The sequence below is a fragment of the Eptatretus burgeri genome, chromosome 2, assembly GCF_056783735.1.
Source record: "Eptatretus burgeri isolate ZD-2024b chromosome 2, Ebu_testis_v1, whole genome shotgun sequence".
In the NCBI taxonomy this organism is placed as follows: Eukaryota; Metazoa; Chordata; class Myxini; order Myxiniformes; family Myxinidae; genus Eptatretus; species Eptatretus burgeri.
This window is the reverse complement of record NC_140962.1, coordinates 69,311,513-69,329,577: the sequence shown is the minus strand read 5'-3', so window position 1 is coordinate 69,329,577 and position 18,065 is coordinate 69,311,513. Positions and strand designations below refer to the sequence as shown.

The window sequence follows — 18,065 nt, the reverse complement described above, 5'->3', positions numbered from 1 at the left end:
AAGAGTGAAGGTGAGCAGTGATTCTTGATTTGGTAGTTTTACCAGAAGGGGGTTGCTGGTGGACCTGAAGCAACCTGTGGAATTATGGTTGGGGGGGGGGGCAGATCACAGACAAAGCAGGGGTGGGGAGAGGTCTCGTAGGATTTATTACGTACAGGACAATGTAAAATGTGAAGCAGAAGGGATATGAAGAATTTTAATGCACAAGTAAGCAATCATCAAAAAGGGGAAATGCTGTAAAAAAAAAAAAAATAAATGTACACAAGGGTAATGGTCACAAGCAATGAAAAGTGCAAGTGGGTACAGGAAAGAAAATGGACAAGAAGCAGAACTTAACTCGATGCCTCATCTCCTGGATATGCATAAGATGGGTAGCCAATCAGACCAACCACAGAAGGAGAAGATAAGAACAGAAAGTGGAGAGAAAGGATTCGGATCATCAGCCTCTTTGCTCACCAGACGGGGCAGTCATGCCTCCGTGACCCAAATGCTAAAGGAAAGAGGTCAAAGGGAGGAACACTGATTGTGTCTAAACGTGCTTGATCGGAGAGGTGCGTGAGTGCTAGTAGTGCGTGTGGTGCAAGAGGAAACTGTGAAAATGTGTATCAGTGGTGGTACCCTTAAAAGCACACAGTTGGTGGCAGCAAAGGCCTTGTCGAGCTCCTACATTCAAGTAGAACAAAATATCGTGATTCGTGAAAGCAAAGAAAAGAATGTGAGAGATAAATAACCAACCATGTGAGAATCTAAAGGGAGTGTATATGTGTCTTGGCTTCAACCATAATTATTGCACTCGCTCCATCTACCCAATGCTCCAGCTTCCCGGTCCGACCTGCCAAAGTGAGCGCCACCATTCGAGCCCCGATCCTTTTCTTGTGAAGCCCCATGAAGGAAGCACAGATCAAGCACTGGAGCCAAGAACCAATGCACTGAACCAAGCAGTGACCCATCTGCCCTTTTTATAATGTTCAGCGAGGATGGGGCCTAAAGGTGGATAAAAACAGCCTCTTGGGGTAATCTCGGCTGTCGATTGGCCAATTACCGCTTTAGCCCCTCCCACGCCAGACCTCCATGACAATTCCTGCCCAGTTGGTCACTCAACTACGGCACGTGATGGACCCTCCGTGATTAATATGGGTTGGGCTTCGGACGTCCCACAGGTGCTGGGATGAACGCTGGGAGTTCGCAATTGCTTGTAGGAGCGAACGGAGCGATTATTTAGCAACAGGATGCCAATTGGCCAATTCGCTCCTGCCGTCCCGAAGCTTGGATGAAGTCCAGAGAATGGAAGCGCTCGCCATTGCGTTACCCCCCCCCCCCACCCTGTGCTTCCAAGCCGTGGCAGCATTTGTGGTGGGGAGGGGGGAGTAGATGAAGTGATGATGATGGAGGAAAATGGGAAGGTAGTGTGTGGTGGAGGTGATGTGGTTCGCGGGTTGTGAGGTTTTTGGGTCTTGGGGAAACGAATGGCGCATATGTCTTAATGCAATGTAAATTAACATGTGAAATAAAAACCAAGTGTAAAGAACAAGGTGCACGAATAATTGATAAGGGTTGTGAACTTGTGTCCTCTGAATGGGGTTACGTGATTATGGGGAGGTTGAGTAAGGGGGGCAGTTTGGTTTTGGCACACAATTCAAACGAGCTTTTGGCACGATATGCAAATTAGCCAGTGCCCATGTTGCACAGTGCGCACCACGAAGCTCGCAGGCGATTTACAATTACCCCCTAAGAAATGGGGAGAAAAGGCAAAAACGTATCTCACCCTTTACCAACGCATTCAATCATATTCAACCCACTACACAACGGGAAGGGACTACTCTGAACTTATACTATGGAAATAACTAAACTGAGGGACCCATACGTTGTGTGCAATTACCTTTGGGGTGGTTCCAAGAACTGCAACAGATTATACATGTCCTTGTGCCTGCCCTACTGTTCTCTTTTCCACTCCTCCTCCTTCCACTCCAGAAGTCAATGGACTAATAGGTTGGTATAATACTCAGACTGGCACAATAGCCTAGATGTATGTATGAACACTCATCTCTAACCTGTCTAGCCTGGGTTTGAATCTCGACTCAGCTATAAACTGTCATCCTTTTGTTTCAGAGGCAGGGTGATTCATCAATGTGTGCGTCGTCCCTCAGATGGACATTAAACTTGGCAACCAATTTGCCGGCATTAGGTGGTAGACTATGGAGATCCCACAGTGTCCTTTATGAAGAGCAGGTGAGCTCTCGCTGGCACCATGGCCAAGTTCCAAAATTCCTTCCTTAACTATTGCTGGGAAGGCAATGGCAAACCATCCAGTAAAATCTTTGCAAAGAAACTGTTTCAGCAGCACCGACACTGACAACAGAGTATGGTACATCAGAATCAGCAACAAAACGTACGTCTTACTCCAGCATCTTTATTTGTTAGAAACAATACAACATTTTAAAGGGTCACTGTGGAACCCACATGCCAATAACGGCAATGGGATGCTATCAGCATAAAGTGCAAAACCCCATAAGCACAAGTCAACCGAACGATCTCTTCACAAAAGCCATTACATTGGCTCTTTGTTATGCATTACCATTTTCGGAAAAAGAAAAGGCTTTAAAACATTTGATAAGAACTGTAAAACAATGTTTTTCCAAAATTATTTTTGCCTGGAATAAGCACAAAATACATGTCAGTAAGTTTTGAGCATTTGGCTGCAGACAAGACTGAATGTTTTGAACCGTTTGCCTCCAAAGCTTCTGGATGCAACCAATTACTCTGTCCAAACCTTATCCCTACACACCCATTGCCACCAGGATGCATACTCCCAAATATTTGCAAAATGCATCACTCCCAAATCAAAATCTGATCAGATGGCTGTAGTTCGACAACATCAGTAAGACATTACACTTTTCAAGGTAAAACCTTCGAAAAGTTTAAATGAACCTGCCAGTGATTTTAACTGCCATTTCAAAGACTTTAGGAAATGAAACATACAAAACAATAATTCTATCACAGATTTTTGGCATGTTTAAAAATAACCACACTTATTTGAAGCTCCCCCTAAAATAAATCTTTTCCAGTGAGCATTCTGCACCGAGAAATACGTCATATCTAGACCGACATTAGTGGGCAATGTTAGAAGGTTAGAAGGCCATTTCTCACAATCTCAAAATGTGGCTCAATAAGAAGTCAAATGCTTAAATTAGAAAAAATAATCAAAACAACATGTGAACAAAATTTGAATTCTTGGCATTCTGGAAACAAAAGGATCAAGCATTTCTACTACAAGCTGACAAACAATTAATTCAATAAAATAATAACAATGAAAGGTCCACGAGAGCAGGAGTGTTCAACCTGATAAAACATTTGTATAAAGAAGATTAATTTAAAGATCATGCATTCATTCGTATGCCAACATTTGCAGTGCATTGTTCATAAATAAAACATTATCATGTTGCATATTTTAACCGCCCACCCCATCCCCATGGCTCCTGCAAAAAGAAAATAATTAAAAAAAAACCCTTTATTCCCAGGCACAGTGGTTAGCAATGCATTCAAAAGTTTATTCACCCATTTCGGGCATTAGTCAATTTTTGTTCCTTGGATTTAAAAGTATTTTCACAAATTCTTGTCGGGAAATTGTGAAAGCTTCATTGAAATTTTCAGATGTATGAATAAAATATACAATAAACATCTATTTGTGAGCATTGCACAATGACAAATCATCAAACAAAAACAATAGTGCTTTCACTTTACAGGAGTTAATCCACCATCCAAGGTGACTACCCATTTGTAGTGCAAAGTTAACGATAAAGTCTGCGTGGAAGCTCCATCTGCCAATGGCAACCATGATCAGCAGTAAAGGAAATGGACAATTTCTCAACCTCTAAGATTTGGCATTAACAAGGATCTTTGTGGGAGAATCTGCAAACAAAAGTACACAAAGATGGAAAACAGTGGGCAGAAAAAAAATCCAAAATAAATAAATTAGACTTCATAGAACACCTTATGATTTGGGTTATTTTAGTGGTTCACGAGTCAGTAAGTGACCACTATATTCGTTGTGTGTGTGTGTGTGTGTGTGTGTGTGTGTGTGTGTGTGTGTGTGTGTGTGTGTGTGTGTGTGTGTGTGTGTGTGTGTGTGTGTGTGTGTGTGTGTGTGTGTCCCGAGCATTGCTCCGTGGGTTTTGATCCGATCCTGATAAAATTTGGGTGGGAGGTTTATATCATGATCTCGTGGTGTTTTCCTGAGAATGGGCGTGCTGCCCCCAATATGGGCGGAGCCACGCCCAAGAAACATGTTTTTATGGGGTAGCCAATTTCAAGTTAAATCTTCTCTGAGGGGCTTTGTCGAATCTAGCAGGGGTTTCAGTATTTGGTTAGCCCAATGGCACCTGCATAGCCCCACGGAGCTCAATTTTTCATTTTCATCCCAAGGTCAAGGTCACAAGGCCAAAAACTTTGAAAATTGTGAATTTTGACATAAAAATCATGCGACCGCCCAAACTTTGAGAGCGAGGATGACAATATTTTTTATGCATAATCTTGAGGTCATTCCCCACCTAAAGTCTTGAAACCATTTTGCTCCATCTCAAACACCTTGCCCGTGGCGCCCCCGTCAATTTTTTTTTTACGCTGATTTCATCAAAGTATGGATAATCCGAGGAGTGCGAAATGCCATATAGCCTATATGACGTTATATTGTTCCTGGAATGTTCCAGAGGAAGTTTTGCACCAAAGGTCATAATCCTTGACCTTTGATCTTTAAAGTTCACAAAGGTCAAATTTTCAAAGTTGTGGGAATCGAACCGGGTTTTCGACCTTCTTCGACGAACTAACTCCATTAAGCTATAGCACGTATCCTGTTTCCTTATTTTAATGTCCATAACATTGTTTTGTGACCTTTAAAGGTTATGCAAAGGTCAAATTTTGAAAGTTGTTGAACGAAACCGGGTTTTCCACATTTTGCAGCTAATAACCAGTCACTCGTACCACATCATGTTGATCATTTTCATAACTTGGTCAAAAATTATCACATTTTCTCATCCTTGACTTCTGAAACAATCTACATCGTCAAATACCGCTCGTGAACCATTGTCGTCTTCAGACTTGTATTAATTTGCAATCATAATTGCAGCTGAAAACAAATTGGCCTGACCTCTGAGTAAGAGTTACGATTAATTTCTGACCACAACTTTGGATATACTCCTGCTTCTCTCGCAATGATGGATGGAGGCACTGAAGCTCAAGCAAGAGGTCAGTGCTCTGGCTATGGACATATCTCAGGCATTCAACACAGCCTGGTACACCGTCAGGCTTGCCAAGCTTTCTGCCCATAATATACAAAGCCACCTTCTTTCCTCGGCTGTTGACTTCTTCCACTCATGCAGTCAGCACAGAACTCTCAACAGAATAATCTCGTTTCCCCCAATTGTGCCTAGAGTGTCCCAGAGCAACTACTTAAGCAGATCCTGTTCCACATTTACATTAAAGGCCTCTCCAATTGTTCTGGAAACCCTCTCTTCAAATTACTTTTAATCCAGAAAATTTTACACTCTCTCTCTCCAGGACTGTCAAACTTGTTCCCCTGGACATACACAACATGGCCAAAAGTATGTGGACACCTGCTTGTCTAACATCTCATTCCAAAATCATGGGCATTAATATGGAGTTGGTCCTCCCCCTTTGCTGCTATAACAGCCTCCACTCTTCTGAGAAGGCTTTCCACGAGATGTTGGAACAATGCTGATTGGATTTTCTTCCATGAAGCCACAAGAGCATTAATGATCAGGCCGGGCACTGATGTTGGGCTGTTATGTCTGGCTCACAGTCGGTGTTCCAATTCATCCCAAAGGTGTTCGTTGGGGTTGAGGTCAGGGCTCTGTGCAAGCCAGTCAAGTTCTTCCACATCAATCTCGACAAACCATTTCTGTATGGACCTCGCTTTGTGCACGGGGGGCATTGTCATACTGAAACAGGAAAGGGCCTTCCCCAAACTGTTACCACAAAGTTGGAAGCACAGAATCATCTAGAATGTCATTATATGCTGCAGCATTAATATTTCTCTTCACTGGAACTCAGGGGCCTTGCCTGAACCATGAAACACAATCCCCAGACCATTATTCCTCCTCCACCAAACTTTACAGTTGGCACTATGCATTCGGGCAGGAAGCGTTCTCCGAGAATCTGCCAAACCCAGATTAATGTCAGACTGCCAGATGGTGAAGCGTGATTCATCACTCCAGAGAACATGTTTCCACTGTTCCAAAGTCCAATGGCAGTGAGCTTTTCCCACTCTAGCCGACGCTTGGCATTGCACGTGGTGATCTTCGGCTTGTGTGCGGCTTCTCAGCCATGGAAACCCATTTCGTGAAGCTCTCGACGAACAGTGTTTGTGCTGACGTTGCTTCCAGAAGCAGTTTGTAACTTGGCAGTGAGTGCTGAAACCGACGACAGATGATTTTTCCGCGCTGCGCGCTTCAGCACTCGGCGGTTCAGTTCAGCGAGTTTGTGTGGCCTACCACTTCGTGGCTGAGCTGTTATTGTTCCGAGACATTTCCACTTCACAATAACAGCACTTCCAGTTGACCGACACAGCTCTAACAGGGCAGAAATGTGATGAACTGACTTGTTGGAAAGGTGGCGTCCCATTACGGTGCCACATTTAAAGTCACCGAGTTCTTCAGTCCGGCCCATTATACTGCCAATGTTTGTCTATGGAGATTTATGGCTGTGTGCTTGATTTTATACACCTATCAGCAATGGGTATGGCTGAAATAACCGAATCCACTTATTAGAAGGGGTGTCCACATACTTTTGGCCATGTAGTGTATCTCAAGCATTCTACATCCTGCTCTGCTTGCCAAGCTTGCTGCATGTGGTGTACAAGGTTGTCTTCTTACCTGGCTGGTTTCCTCCACTCGCACAGTCAATGTATTGCGATCAATGTTACCTCTCCTCTCCTTAACTCATCTCTTCTCTTTTTGAGTGGAGGATACAGTGCCTCCATGCATTGTCTTGGGACTAGTCATCTACATAAACGACCTCTCTGATGCTCTGGTATTAATCCTCTCTGATGCTTGTTTGATAAATGGAACATATTTCAATCCTGGGAAATCTCAGTCTCCCACTATTGCTCCAGAAATATCCTTAAATCCTTAAATAAGTATCCTTAAATGAACCTACCTATCAATTTCCATGGTCAGCCACTGGAAGAGGTTCAGTCTCTGGAACCTCTCGGTCTCCATCTTCATTTAACGCTCTCCTACCTCTTTCCATCCACTTGCATGTTGCTCTGCTTCCTTCCCTCTTCTCTATCCTTCATCCCCCCTGTTGCATTGCTCATATTCTCCCACTGTAATTGCATTGCCTTCTAACATCTGTCAACTCACTCTTCCATGAGCATAGACTTTTATACAAAAAAACGAGAATTGCACGACAATATTACAGTATTTGACCAATTATAAAGAAACAAACTTTGTAAAACTTTTAGACAAATACAAACTGTAATTAATTGATGAAAGAAAGGAAATGACTAACATCCATTCCCACGAGGGCCATCATGTACCAAATATAGTATAATTGCTCAAGATCTGGGAACTTTAATAAAAAATTACATTTACGTCTCAATTATACATTTCTGACAAAAAGGATACAAAGTGGAAATATTTTTTAATAAACATCAGTTCTATTGATTCTGATTTTTTTTTCATACTGGTTTAAATTTAATCATCCAGGCATCGACACCACATCAATAATTAACGTGGCACACAGTTTCCTGCAAAGTTACCATGAATAATGTACTGTTTGAAAAGCTGTTTATGGAATTTTTGCATTTCTCACCTGGGTTATGGAGCTCAAGTCGAACGTGGATGGCTTCCAACTTGCTAATGTAATCGGACAGTAGGCTGTTGGGGTCTGAATGCCGCCCACGGCACCAGGCACAGGGGCAGCCAGGTTCTGCAGCCCATTCCCTGGGATGTGGGTGGGGGGGGAGGGTGAGCGGGGTAGGGAAATGTAGCAGTTGAGCATAGGAACAGAAATGTGACCCTCAGGAACAGAAATTGTTTAAACATGTCATTGATATCAATGTCATTGTCATGTCATAAAAATGTCAAGTCAACGTCATAAAAATGTCATTGAAAATTGATATCAACAAGCAATATGATTCAAACTTCACTACACTACAAGTTTTCTACTCCCACAGGTTTATCTTCAGGTAAGCCTGGTGTTGGCTTTGTGGTTAGGGTGGCTGGCTTGGGATCCTAGGGTCCCAAATTCGAGCCCTCTTGGCCGCTGAATTAACACCAGGTGAGGTTAACTCAGCCTATCATCCTTCTGAGGTTGGCAAAAAAAAGAGCACCAGTGTACTGGGATGGGGCATGGCATCAGTGGCATAGTCATGCCCCAACAAAATAATAGCTACCATGCAGCCAAGTTGCCATATGCGAGAACAAGAAGATGTTGAGGTTAAGGACAACTTAAAAGTTCTCGAGTAATTTTTGAAAGAAACTTGGTATATTCAGCTAAAATCTGAGCAGATTTCCTTAAGCCAACATTGGGAAAAGAAAAATGCCACAGATATTGCATACCGTTACGATTGGAAGTTGTTATTTGGGGGGGGGGGGGGGAGGGGAGCAGGCTACATTGCCAAGGTCTCAATACAGGCCTCGTCAATGAACTCTGAACTGTCCCCAATCCAATCTCAGAAAAGACAGGTCAAAAGTGCCCCCATCGGGTTGAGGGATCAAAAGATCTGTTTAAAGGTTGCTCACCTTGAATTCCGGTCATGGATATATCCCCTCTAACTCCGTTGAAATTGAACTGTCATCCTCATCCAATTTTGGCAGGTTGTCATGTCTATGCCTGGTGTTAACTTAATGGTTCGGGTGGTGGGCTTGGGATCCTAGGATCCTGAATTCAAATCCCACTTGGCTGTTGAATTAATACCAGGTGGGGTTGAGTCTGCCCGTCATCATTCCGAGGTCGACAAAATAAGTGCCAACTTGCTGGTATCCTGTGTTGGAGTGGTGACCTGTCCATGATTGTGCCCAATAGCCAAGGAGACTGCTTACGCAGCACCAATGCCCTGCACAGAGTCTGGTCCCAATGGATGGATGGATGTCATGTCTATATTTTGTTTGTGGAAGTTAAATATCTCATCTTTTGAAATTAGTTGTGGTACTCTGGATAAATTGTCTGCTTTGAGAATAATCGGATAATATGTAAGTTAATTACAATTCATGTGGATGTCAAGTTTGATGAAGTTATTAGTGATTTTTCTTTTTAATAACAACACAAGGGAAGGGTCTAGTCCAAAAGCCAAGAGAGGCCCCAGGATGGAAAAGCAAAGAAAGAATATGGGTAAATATAATGAGGATGAGGGTGCCGCCGTAGGTGACTGGCCCACAGAGACCACTCCAGTTCAGGGTAATGAAGATCTGAGGAAGAACAGCTATCATAGAATCCTACCCTAGGTTCATTGATCAAGAACCTGCTCTGCTCAAGAAAGTTTAAGCATCAGCAGGACACAAATTGGATGAGGACAATAAAGCAGTATCACAATCGCACAAACATTCCTCACTTTAAATCTTTAATTCATTCCTCACGTAGGCAGCTTTAGTGCAAAATCTGAAGGCCAGACCTGCCTGGTCCTTGGTTAAGTTTGTGAATCTCACATTGGCCTTAGTTCTATTGTGAGGACTCGTTAAAGGAACTGATGCTCATATATCGAATATTATGGCAGATTCTATCATTGAATTAAGTTATTGGAATGTGGATATTGCACAGGAATGCAAGACTGGCCAAATGGCCTCATATTGTGTCAAGGTAAAAAAAAAAAAAATAAAACTAAAAGGGCAATCGCAACAGCGCATGCCTCTGCCACATAATGCCTGATCCACAAGAACCTATCTAGCCCAATACATTTTTGAAATATCATGCTACATATCGTTTTTGGCCCAATCTCTCAATAGTGAAGAATCACTTTAAAAATTAAATAATTCTCATATCCAGATCCGGATTTGGATCTTCACCAAGACTGAATAATTTCTTCTATGTCACACACCCAACATGTCTACCAAGTTTCATCCCAATCTGCCAACAACTTTTTGAGATATCGTGCTACATATTTGTTGAGCCCTATCTCTCAATGGTGAAGAATCACTTCAAAAATTCTAGTTTCCGGATCTTCCCCAAAATCTAATCAGTTCGTCCTTGTCACACACCAAACTTGTCCACAAAATTTAATCCAGATCCGTCCACAACTTTTTGAGATATCCTGCACACAAACAGACAAACAAATGAAATTGCTCGTTGAAAAAGGAATTGCCGGAATAACTTTGTCATATCTCCATTATCTCTGAAAAAACAAAAACCTGGAAATCAATTTGGTTCTTATAAGTCAATAGTGCTACTGTTTAATGGGTTATAGCACTTAGTTTGGTCATGAACATAACTTGGAAGTCAATCGGACTTGAAATGGCGTTTTTATCGCAATTTGAAAGTTTTGATCCGACCCCCCTAACATTCGACCCCCCGACCGCTAAGAAGGGTGTTGGTGTGACACCACAATGAGACATTTGGTTGGATGCAGAATTAGAAGATGCACATTTTGGATTTGGTTTGAAGTCGATATGACAATTTTAGTGGACGTTATTGCGAAAATAAGAATTTCGGTTTTTCGGTGACCTTGACCTTGACCTTTGACCTATATTCACCAAAAACGACAAGTGTCTAAGTTGGACCATGGCCGACGTCTGTACCCAGTTTGGTCATGATCGCTGAAATGGTGTGGCTGCTATAGGGTAAACAAACACACAAACAAAGACAGACAGACAGACACAGAATGACACACACAACTGACCAACATAATTGCTGAAATCCAAAGGATTCTAGCAATTATCAAACAGACAGACAGAAAGGGGTGAAAACATAACCTCCTTTACCTTCGGTGGTGGAGGTTGCAAGAAAAAGAGCAATCAGAGATTGCAGACCCTCGCCAGGACTTGTCTTGTGTGGTGTATTTTGTGTGGCATTTATATACTGGTGTGTGACGTAAATAATAAGAGACAAAATTAGAACTGCCACTTTATAACTGCTGGCAGTGATGACGTCCCGCTTTGATACAACCCCGCTTTGATCGGACACCTGGCCCTGACCCATGTCGTTTTTTTATTATTATTTTGCAAATTAATTCAGAATTGGATTAAAATTAATTCAATTCAAATCAAATGGAAGACCAAATAGGTACAGTCCTGCATTGGAGTAATCAGAAGGAACCCAAACAAGCAAAAAGCAAAGATGAAGTCATCAGAAGGAACCTGGATAGGATTCACATTTCAGCTGTGACTCCTCTACTCACAAACCCATCCAGGCACAGCCAAGTGAGCCATATTAAAAAAAAAAAAATTCAAAAAATAAAAGAAATATCAAAAAATAACCCAGATCCAAAAATTAAATAATTCTGCCCGCCAGATCATGTGTCCGATAAAGTTGAAATAATATACCTGTATTCCATATCACTACTAGATCATAATTGTGAAGTTTCACATTGATTGATTAAGTGGTTCCAGAGAAAACATAATATAATATTTTTCTTAAATCCAATATGGCTGCCAAACCAGGCGACTTATCAATTATTCCTCAACAAACTTCCACACGCATGACTTTGGGAACATTTGTGTGGTTTCCCCTCAATCTGCCCAGCCGTTCTGGAGAAGGAGATAGTTTTATACGTTTTAGGGTAAACCATTTAAAGCAAAAGGTTGCCATGAATACAAGGGTGTTGAAACGACAAAAGCCCATACTTTCAGAGATGGCATCGAAATTGATTGGTTTTTCAGTAAACCAAATTCAGTTCTTCCTCTTCAGTTTTTGGCTGGAATAAAACTTGAATGCTACTTCAGAAGTACTCTGCTATCCTCATTTTAAATGAAGAATCACCAAAATCCAATGACGCAAATAAGCACTCTACTCGGCTTCTCTGCTATCGACTTGAACAGGCAACTAATATTTACAACAGAAAATTAATAGTGAACCTGAAATCTTCAGCTGGGAAGTTCATTGAACAGCACAATAAATCACCACATTGAATGGATTACCTAGAATATGGAATGTTAACATGTCGAGCTTTGTGGCAGCAGCAGGGACATTCTGGTCCACACATCTCAGAAGCCATCTGTGTTTCGCATGCTCCATCTGAAAGAAAGGAAACAGCAAAACTCTAATCTTTTTTGTAATGCAATAAGACTGTACACCATTTACAGATCAGCCATTATTGAAAATCAAGGTATTAAAGTTTATCAGTCAAGTTGCATGGAAAGCATTGATGGACAGCAATGGTGAAGTCATGCCACAGATTTTCGATTGGATTTAGGTTTGGGCCACTCAAGGACATTTATCTTTTTGTTCCTTAGCCACTCCAGTGTAGCTTTGGCTGTATGCTTCGGGTCGTTGTCATGCTGAAAGGTGAACTTCCGTCCCAAATTTAGCTTTCTTGCAGAGGGCAGCAGGTTTTCCTTCTTTGATTTTACTGTATTTTGCTCCGTACATTTTCCCTTCTGTCCTGACAAGTGCCCCAGTCCCTGCTGATGAGAAACATCCCCATAACACGACGCTGTCACCACCATGCTTCACTGTAGGGATGGTGTTCTTTGAGTGATGTTCTGTGTAGGGTTTGCACCAAACATGATGTTTTGCATTCAGGCCAAAAATTTCCATCTTGGTTTCGTCAGGCCACAAAACTTTTTGCCACGTGGCATCAGAATCTCCAGAGTGGTTTTAGCATACCTAAAATGGGATGCAAGGTGGGCCTTTTTTGAGTAATAGCTTCCTTCTTGCCACCTTACCATACAGGCCAGACTTGTGGAGTGCTTGGATATTGTTGTCACATGCACAGTGGTCAGTCTTTAATATAAAGGCATGTAGCTCTTTGAAAGTTGTCATTGGCCTCTTGGTAACCTCTCTGATCAGACTCCACCTTGATTGGTCAATCAGTTTGGAGTTATGGCCTGATTTAGGCTGGGTCTTGGTGGTACCACGTGCCTTCCACTTCTTAATGATCCTCTTGACTGTGCTCCAAGGGATATTCAAGGCCTTTGAAATATTTTTATACCCAGCCTCTCACATGTGCCTTTCCACAACTTAATCCCAGAGATCTTTTGAAAGCTCCTTGGTGCTCATGTTTGAGTCTTTGCTGTGAAATGCACTACCCAGCAGAGGAAACCTATGGGAACAGCTGATTTTATTCTGAAATAATCAGGATCACGACAATTTAACACAGGTGGAGGCCAATTAACTTGGTGTGTGATTTTGAAGGTGATTGGTTACACCTGAGTTAATTTACAATTGCTGGGGGGGGGGTGGACATTTTCCAACCAAGATGTTCTAGTTTTGTAATTGAATTAATTTTCTGAAATTTGTAGAATTTGTTTTTCACTTGGAAGTTGTGGATTACTGTGTGTAAATAAAGGTGGAAAATGTCTGATTTAATGCAATCTAATTCCAGGCTATAAGGCAACAAAAGGTGAAAATTTTTGAAAGGGGGTGTGGACTTTCTATAGGCACTGTATATGTTGTCAGATATCTTGAGGTGTTTGGTCACCGTCAAGCCAGCTGACTCCACAGGAACCTACATTCCTTTGTCATCCATTATTTTGTGGGGAGAACTGTTTTGGTTGTGCTCCGCTTGCATTTTCCCACACAACTGCCACTGAATTTGCACATTTATTTTACTCCATTGGTACGGCATCACATGGAGGAAGTAGACTATAATCTATTCCTTTTGGTTTCTCAAGCAGATTCCCAAACGTTCCTGGTTCATAAGACTGTTCAAACAAAGCAAGGCAAGCTGCAGTCGCATTCTTTATAGTAGGTTTTCCACACACAGCGCACGCATTGGCCTCAATGTCTGCAGTACAGTTCTCTGAAACCATCTCTTCCTCCCCTAACTTTCCAAATGCCTCCATGTAGTGAGGTGAGCTTTCCATAAGGGAAAATGGACGAATGTTTCCCTTCCTCCAAAATGCAGGAGTGTAGTCACAACCTGTAAATGCATGGTATGCAGAAAGGAAGAGCTGAACAGAGTGAAGAACCCAGATGCTCTGCCAGCTGGGTGATATTGATGTATCTCCGTGTATTGTTGTTGCCAAGTCCTACATCCATCCAAATATGTACATGTTGCCCTTGCAAGGTAGCTTCGTACGATTCCTCCTGCCACTCATTCACCAAGAACTCAAACAATGCCATCTTGAACTAGGTGGATTCAGAGCACCTGTAAAGCCTTTGGGTCTCTTTTGATCAGCTCCTGTGATTTCCATTTCAACATCAGTAGCACCGTGCCTTGTATGTTCTATGTCCTTGATTGTTGGGCTGTTGTAAGTGTCACACTCAAAGTCCACACGAGGTGCAAGTTCACACAGTTTTGTGAGCTAGGCACGTGCTAGTCCTCCATGTGTTGCAGGTAGATTCATTAATGTGTGTACCATAAACATGGCATCTACTACACAGACACTAACATCATCCAACAATTGGCCACTTCTCTCTATTTTGCTTTCCAGCTTGTGCAGAAGTTTTGCGGATAGTGCCATTACCACGGACATGTACCATTGGAACTGGGGTTCGTGGGTATACAATACCTTCTTTCGGTCTATTTTCTTTGATGCTGCTAGGTACAGTAGCCGACCAAACAAATCTGGAGTGCCCTGTGGTTCCTTCACTTTCAAGTCTTTTGTCTTGATCTTGGTTTTATTTGCATCACAAGCAAAGTTTATGAATTTTCACCTTGGGACTGGAGCCTCAAATCTGTTCATGTCAGGAAAGCAGCCTTCTTTGAACTCCTTGTGCCATGTTTCTCCCAATGCAATACAAATTAGAAGATTCAATACAATATTGGATTATACAATGCAATATCCAATAAAACTCAGTGCAATACAATACAAAATAGCCTGGTGTTGGCTTAGCAGTTAGGGTGGTGGCTTGGGATCCTAGGGTTCTGAGTTCAATCCCCGTTTTTCCGCTGAATTGACACCAGGGGGTTGACTCAGCCCGTCATCCTTCCGAAGTCGGTGAAATGAATACCAGTGTAGCAGCCAAAAAAAGGCTGCACATGAAGGGAAGGGGTATGGACGGCTTGATTAAATCTGGTATTGGTGTGGTACAGGCATGATGGAACAAATGGCCTCCTCCTCCGCCTTAATTCCTTGTAAATCCTTTTTCACATTGTGTGATACTGCTCGGCCAATGGAAATGTTATATAGGTTGCTATCATTTGCTATTTTGGTAAATGAGTTCATTGTTTCCTGTATACCTTTGATGAGCTTATTGAGATCTTCATTGTAACATTTGATGTGGTTTGCTTTGAACTGTTGGCTGATGTCTTCCTTTCTATTCAAGCCAGTCGAGAGAGCGAAGTGTAGGAGATGACCAACAATGACCCTTATCATTATGTGAGTCACTGTCCAGTTGTTCATGGCTCCAGTAGACTGTGTAAAAGATTAAATGCCAGTTAAACGAGATGCAGCATCTGCATTTCCCACTTTTTCTAATGTCAAGTCAACAAAACACCTTAAAAATGACTTTGATGTCTTCCTAATTGTGCGACCACCCTTCACTAGAACTTTCTTTATACCTGAATGCGTCTCCTCGGCATTTTGTACGTTCAAATTGTATTTAACCATCCACCGTGAATAATTTTGATATCCTGTGCTGAAGAATACAGAACACATCTTGCCAAGGCAGAATACAAACAATGGAGGATCATTGGTTTGGCAAGCCCTGCTGAACAGCAGGTACAGTACAAAACACACAAGTAAAAATTTTAGATTTCTAAAATGCTGGCTAAGCCTGGTGTTAGCTTAGTGATTAAGGTGGCTGGCTTGGGACCAAAGAGTCCTGAGTTTGAGCCCCTGTCGGCCATTGAATTAACACCTGGTGTGGTTGAATCAGCCTGTCATCTTTCTGAGGTCGGCAAAATGAGTACCAGTGTACTCGGTTAAAAACCATTTGGGGTAACTTGCGTCAGAGTGGTGACCTGTCCAGGACTGTACTCCTTGCCAATGAAACTGCCTCGACAGTCCCATGCGCCTTTATGGTGTGAAAGGAATGGTATTATTATCTATCTATAATTCCAGCATTGTGTGTGTGTGTGTGTGTGTGTGTGTGTGTGTGTGTGTGTGTGTGTGTGTGTGTGTGTGTGTGTGTGTGTGTGTGTGTGTGTGTGTGTGTGTGTGTGTGTGTGTGTGTCTGTGTCCGCTGTTTCTCGACAACCACTGGTCCGATCTAATTGAAACTTGCCAGGTATATTGCTGGGGACCTGAGTATGTGCCTTTTCAAGGTTTGATATTAATCGGACAAGTGTTTCCCAAGTTATGGCCATTTATTTACCAAATCAATGACAGGACACGTTGTTGGTGTTTTGCACCCACAGTATCTATCTTCTATCTATCTATAATTCCAGCAATCTCTGTTTGTTTGCCTTTCAAAAGGTTTGAAATTAATCGGACAAGTGGTTCCCAAGTTATGGCCAAGTTAGAACGCGTTCCCCATTACGGGTTAGAACGTACGGACTTACGGATAGTGATGACTTACTGTATTCTAATAATTTCTCGATTTCTTATGCGCATTGATAGATAAACACAATGCCCCAATCTAGTCGTCGTTTACAAGAGTGAAGGAACGGACTGTGTGGTTGTTGTTTCTGGCACGCGGTTTGAAAGTTTTTATTTTTTTTAAGGTACGGCCACGCACGTACGGCCACGCGAGAGCGGAGGAACGGCCTGTGTGGTTGTTGTTTCTGGCACGCGGTTTGAAAGTTTTTTTTTTTTTTTAAGGTACGGCCACGCACGTACGGCCACGCGAGAGCGGAGGAACGGCCTGTGTGGTTGTTGTTTCTGGCACGCGGTTTGAAAGTTTTTTTTTTTAAAGGTACGGCCACGCACGTACGGCCACGCGAGAGCGGAGGAACGGCCTGTGTGGTTGTTGTTTCTGGCACGCGGTTTGAAAGTTTTTTTTTTTTAAAGGTACGGCCACGCACGTACGGCCACGCGAGAGCGGAGGAACGGCCTGTGTGGTTGTTGTTTCTGGCACGCGGTTTGAAAGTTTTTTTTTTTTAAAGGTACGGCCACGCACGTACGGCCACGCGAGAGCGGAGGAACGGCCTGTGTGGTTGTTGTTTCTGGCACGCGGTTTGAAAGTTTTTTTTTTTTTTTTTTTTTTTTTTTTGCACGTACGGGCACGCACTTATTTACATAAAATGCGAGATAATCAGGCATTTTTTGACAGTAAAAACGTTTTAGTAATGTTAACGGTTTTTCAAACTCAACAATATTTCTGTTGTTGACATTAGCTAAAATAAAAGGATTTTTCATGCAAAAAAACACTTTTGTTAAATTTTGCAAAATATAGCCAAGTAACAGTCATTGTAATAGTGTGTTTTTATGTGTCTTACATTTATATTGATAACTCACATGCAACTGGAGATACTTTTAGGTTCAGAAAAAATTCAATTTTGTTAAAATCGATTTTTCCCTCAAATCGACCTTACGGTACTATGAATCACAGAGATCTCACACATGACCTGCCAGGCTGAAGCTTGCAAGAAATGGAGTTTTGAATTATACACAAAATTTCTTCCCAGAAAATGACCACAAGCCTTTTGACCTCAGACACATGAATCCCCACCCTGCTATCTCTTGGACTAAATAGGCTTCAGCCATACTGGCTTGGAATTAGAATTGGTTACAATAACTGCTCACTCAATGGCACACACATACCTGTAGGCTTCAGTGCTTCTCTGGATCGCTTACGCCGTTTCTTGTGAAGCCAGTTTAACCTGCAACACATCAATTTGTGACTATCCATATACTAGATTTTAAATGCCTGAAGCATCGGTTATTCTTTTCCACAGGATATCAAAAACATGGGGGGGGGGGGGGGCGGGGACGGATCAATGCCTACTCATTTTAATAACTAAATCGCTTAGCATTTAAAAGATAAAATAGCATATGTCGTGAATAATTACAATGTATCCCATAATCTGAATAACAGAACAGTATTTGACCGAAAAAGTTCAAGAAGGCATG

General features: G+C 42.2%; 1 protein-coding gene across 3 annotated transcripts in view; it reads right to left on the bottom strand.

The window, feature by feature from the left end:
• Positions 1–2,394: 2,394 nt before the first annotated feature.
• Positions 2,395–18,065, bottom strand: part of LOC147032238 (uncharacterized) — a 130,010-nt gene continuing 114,339 nt past the window's right edge. The window contains exons 15-18 of one of the 3 annotated variants that reach the window (XM_085869662.1): positions 17,757–17,815; positions 12,087–12,183; positions 7,828–7,958; positions 2,395–3,909 (exon numbers count right to left, since the gene is read on the bottom strand). In XM_085869662.1, the coding sequence (XP_085725788.1) occupies positions 3,872–3,909; positions 7,828–7,958; positions 12,087–12,183; positions 17,757–17,815 (325 nt within the window). In that variant the 3' untranslated portion in view covers positions 2,395–3,871. The other 2 variants (XM_085869663.1, XM_085869664.1) reach the window with 2 other exon arrangements.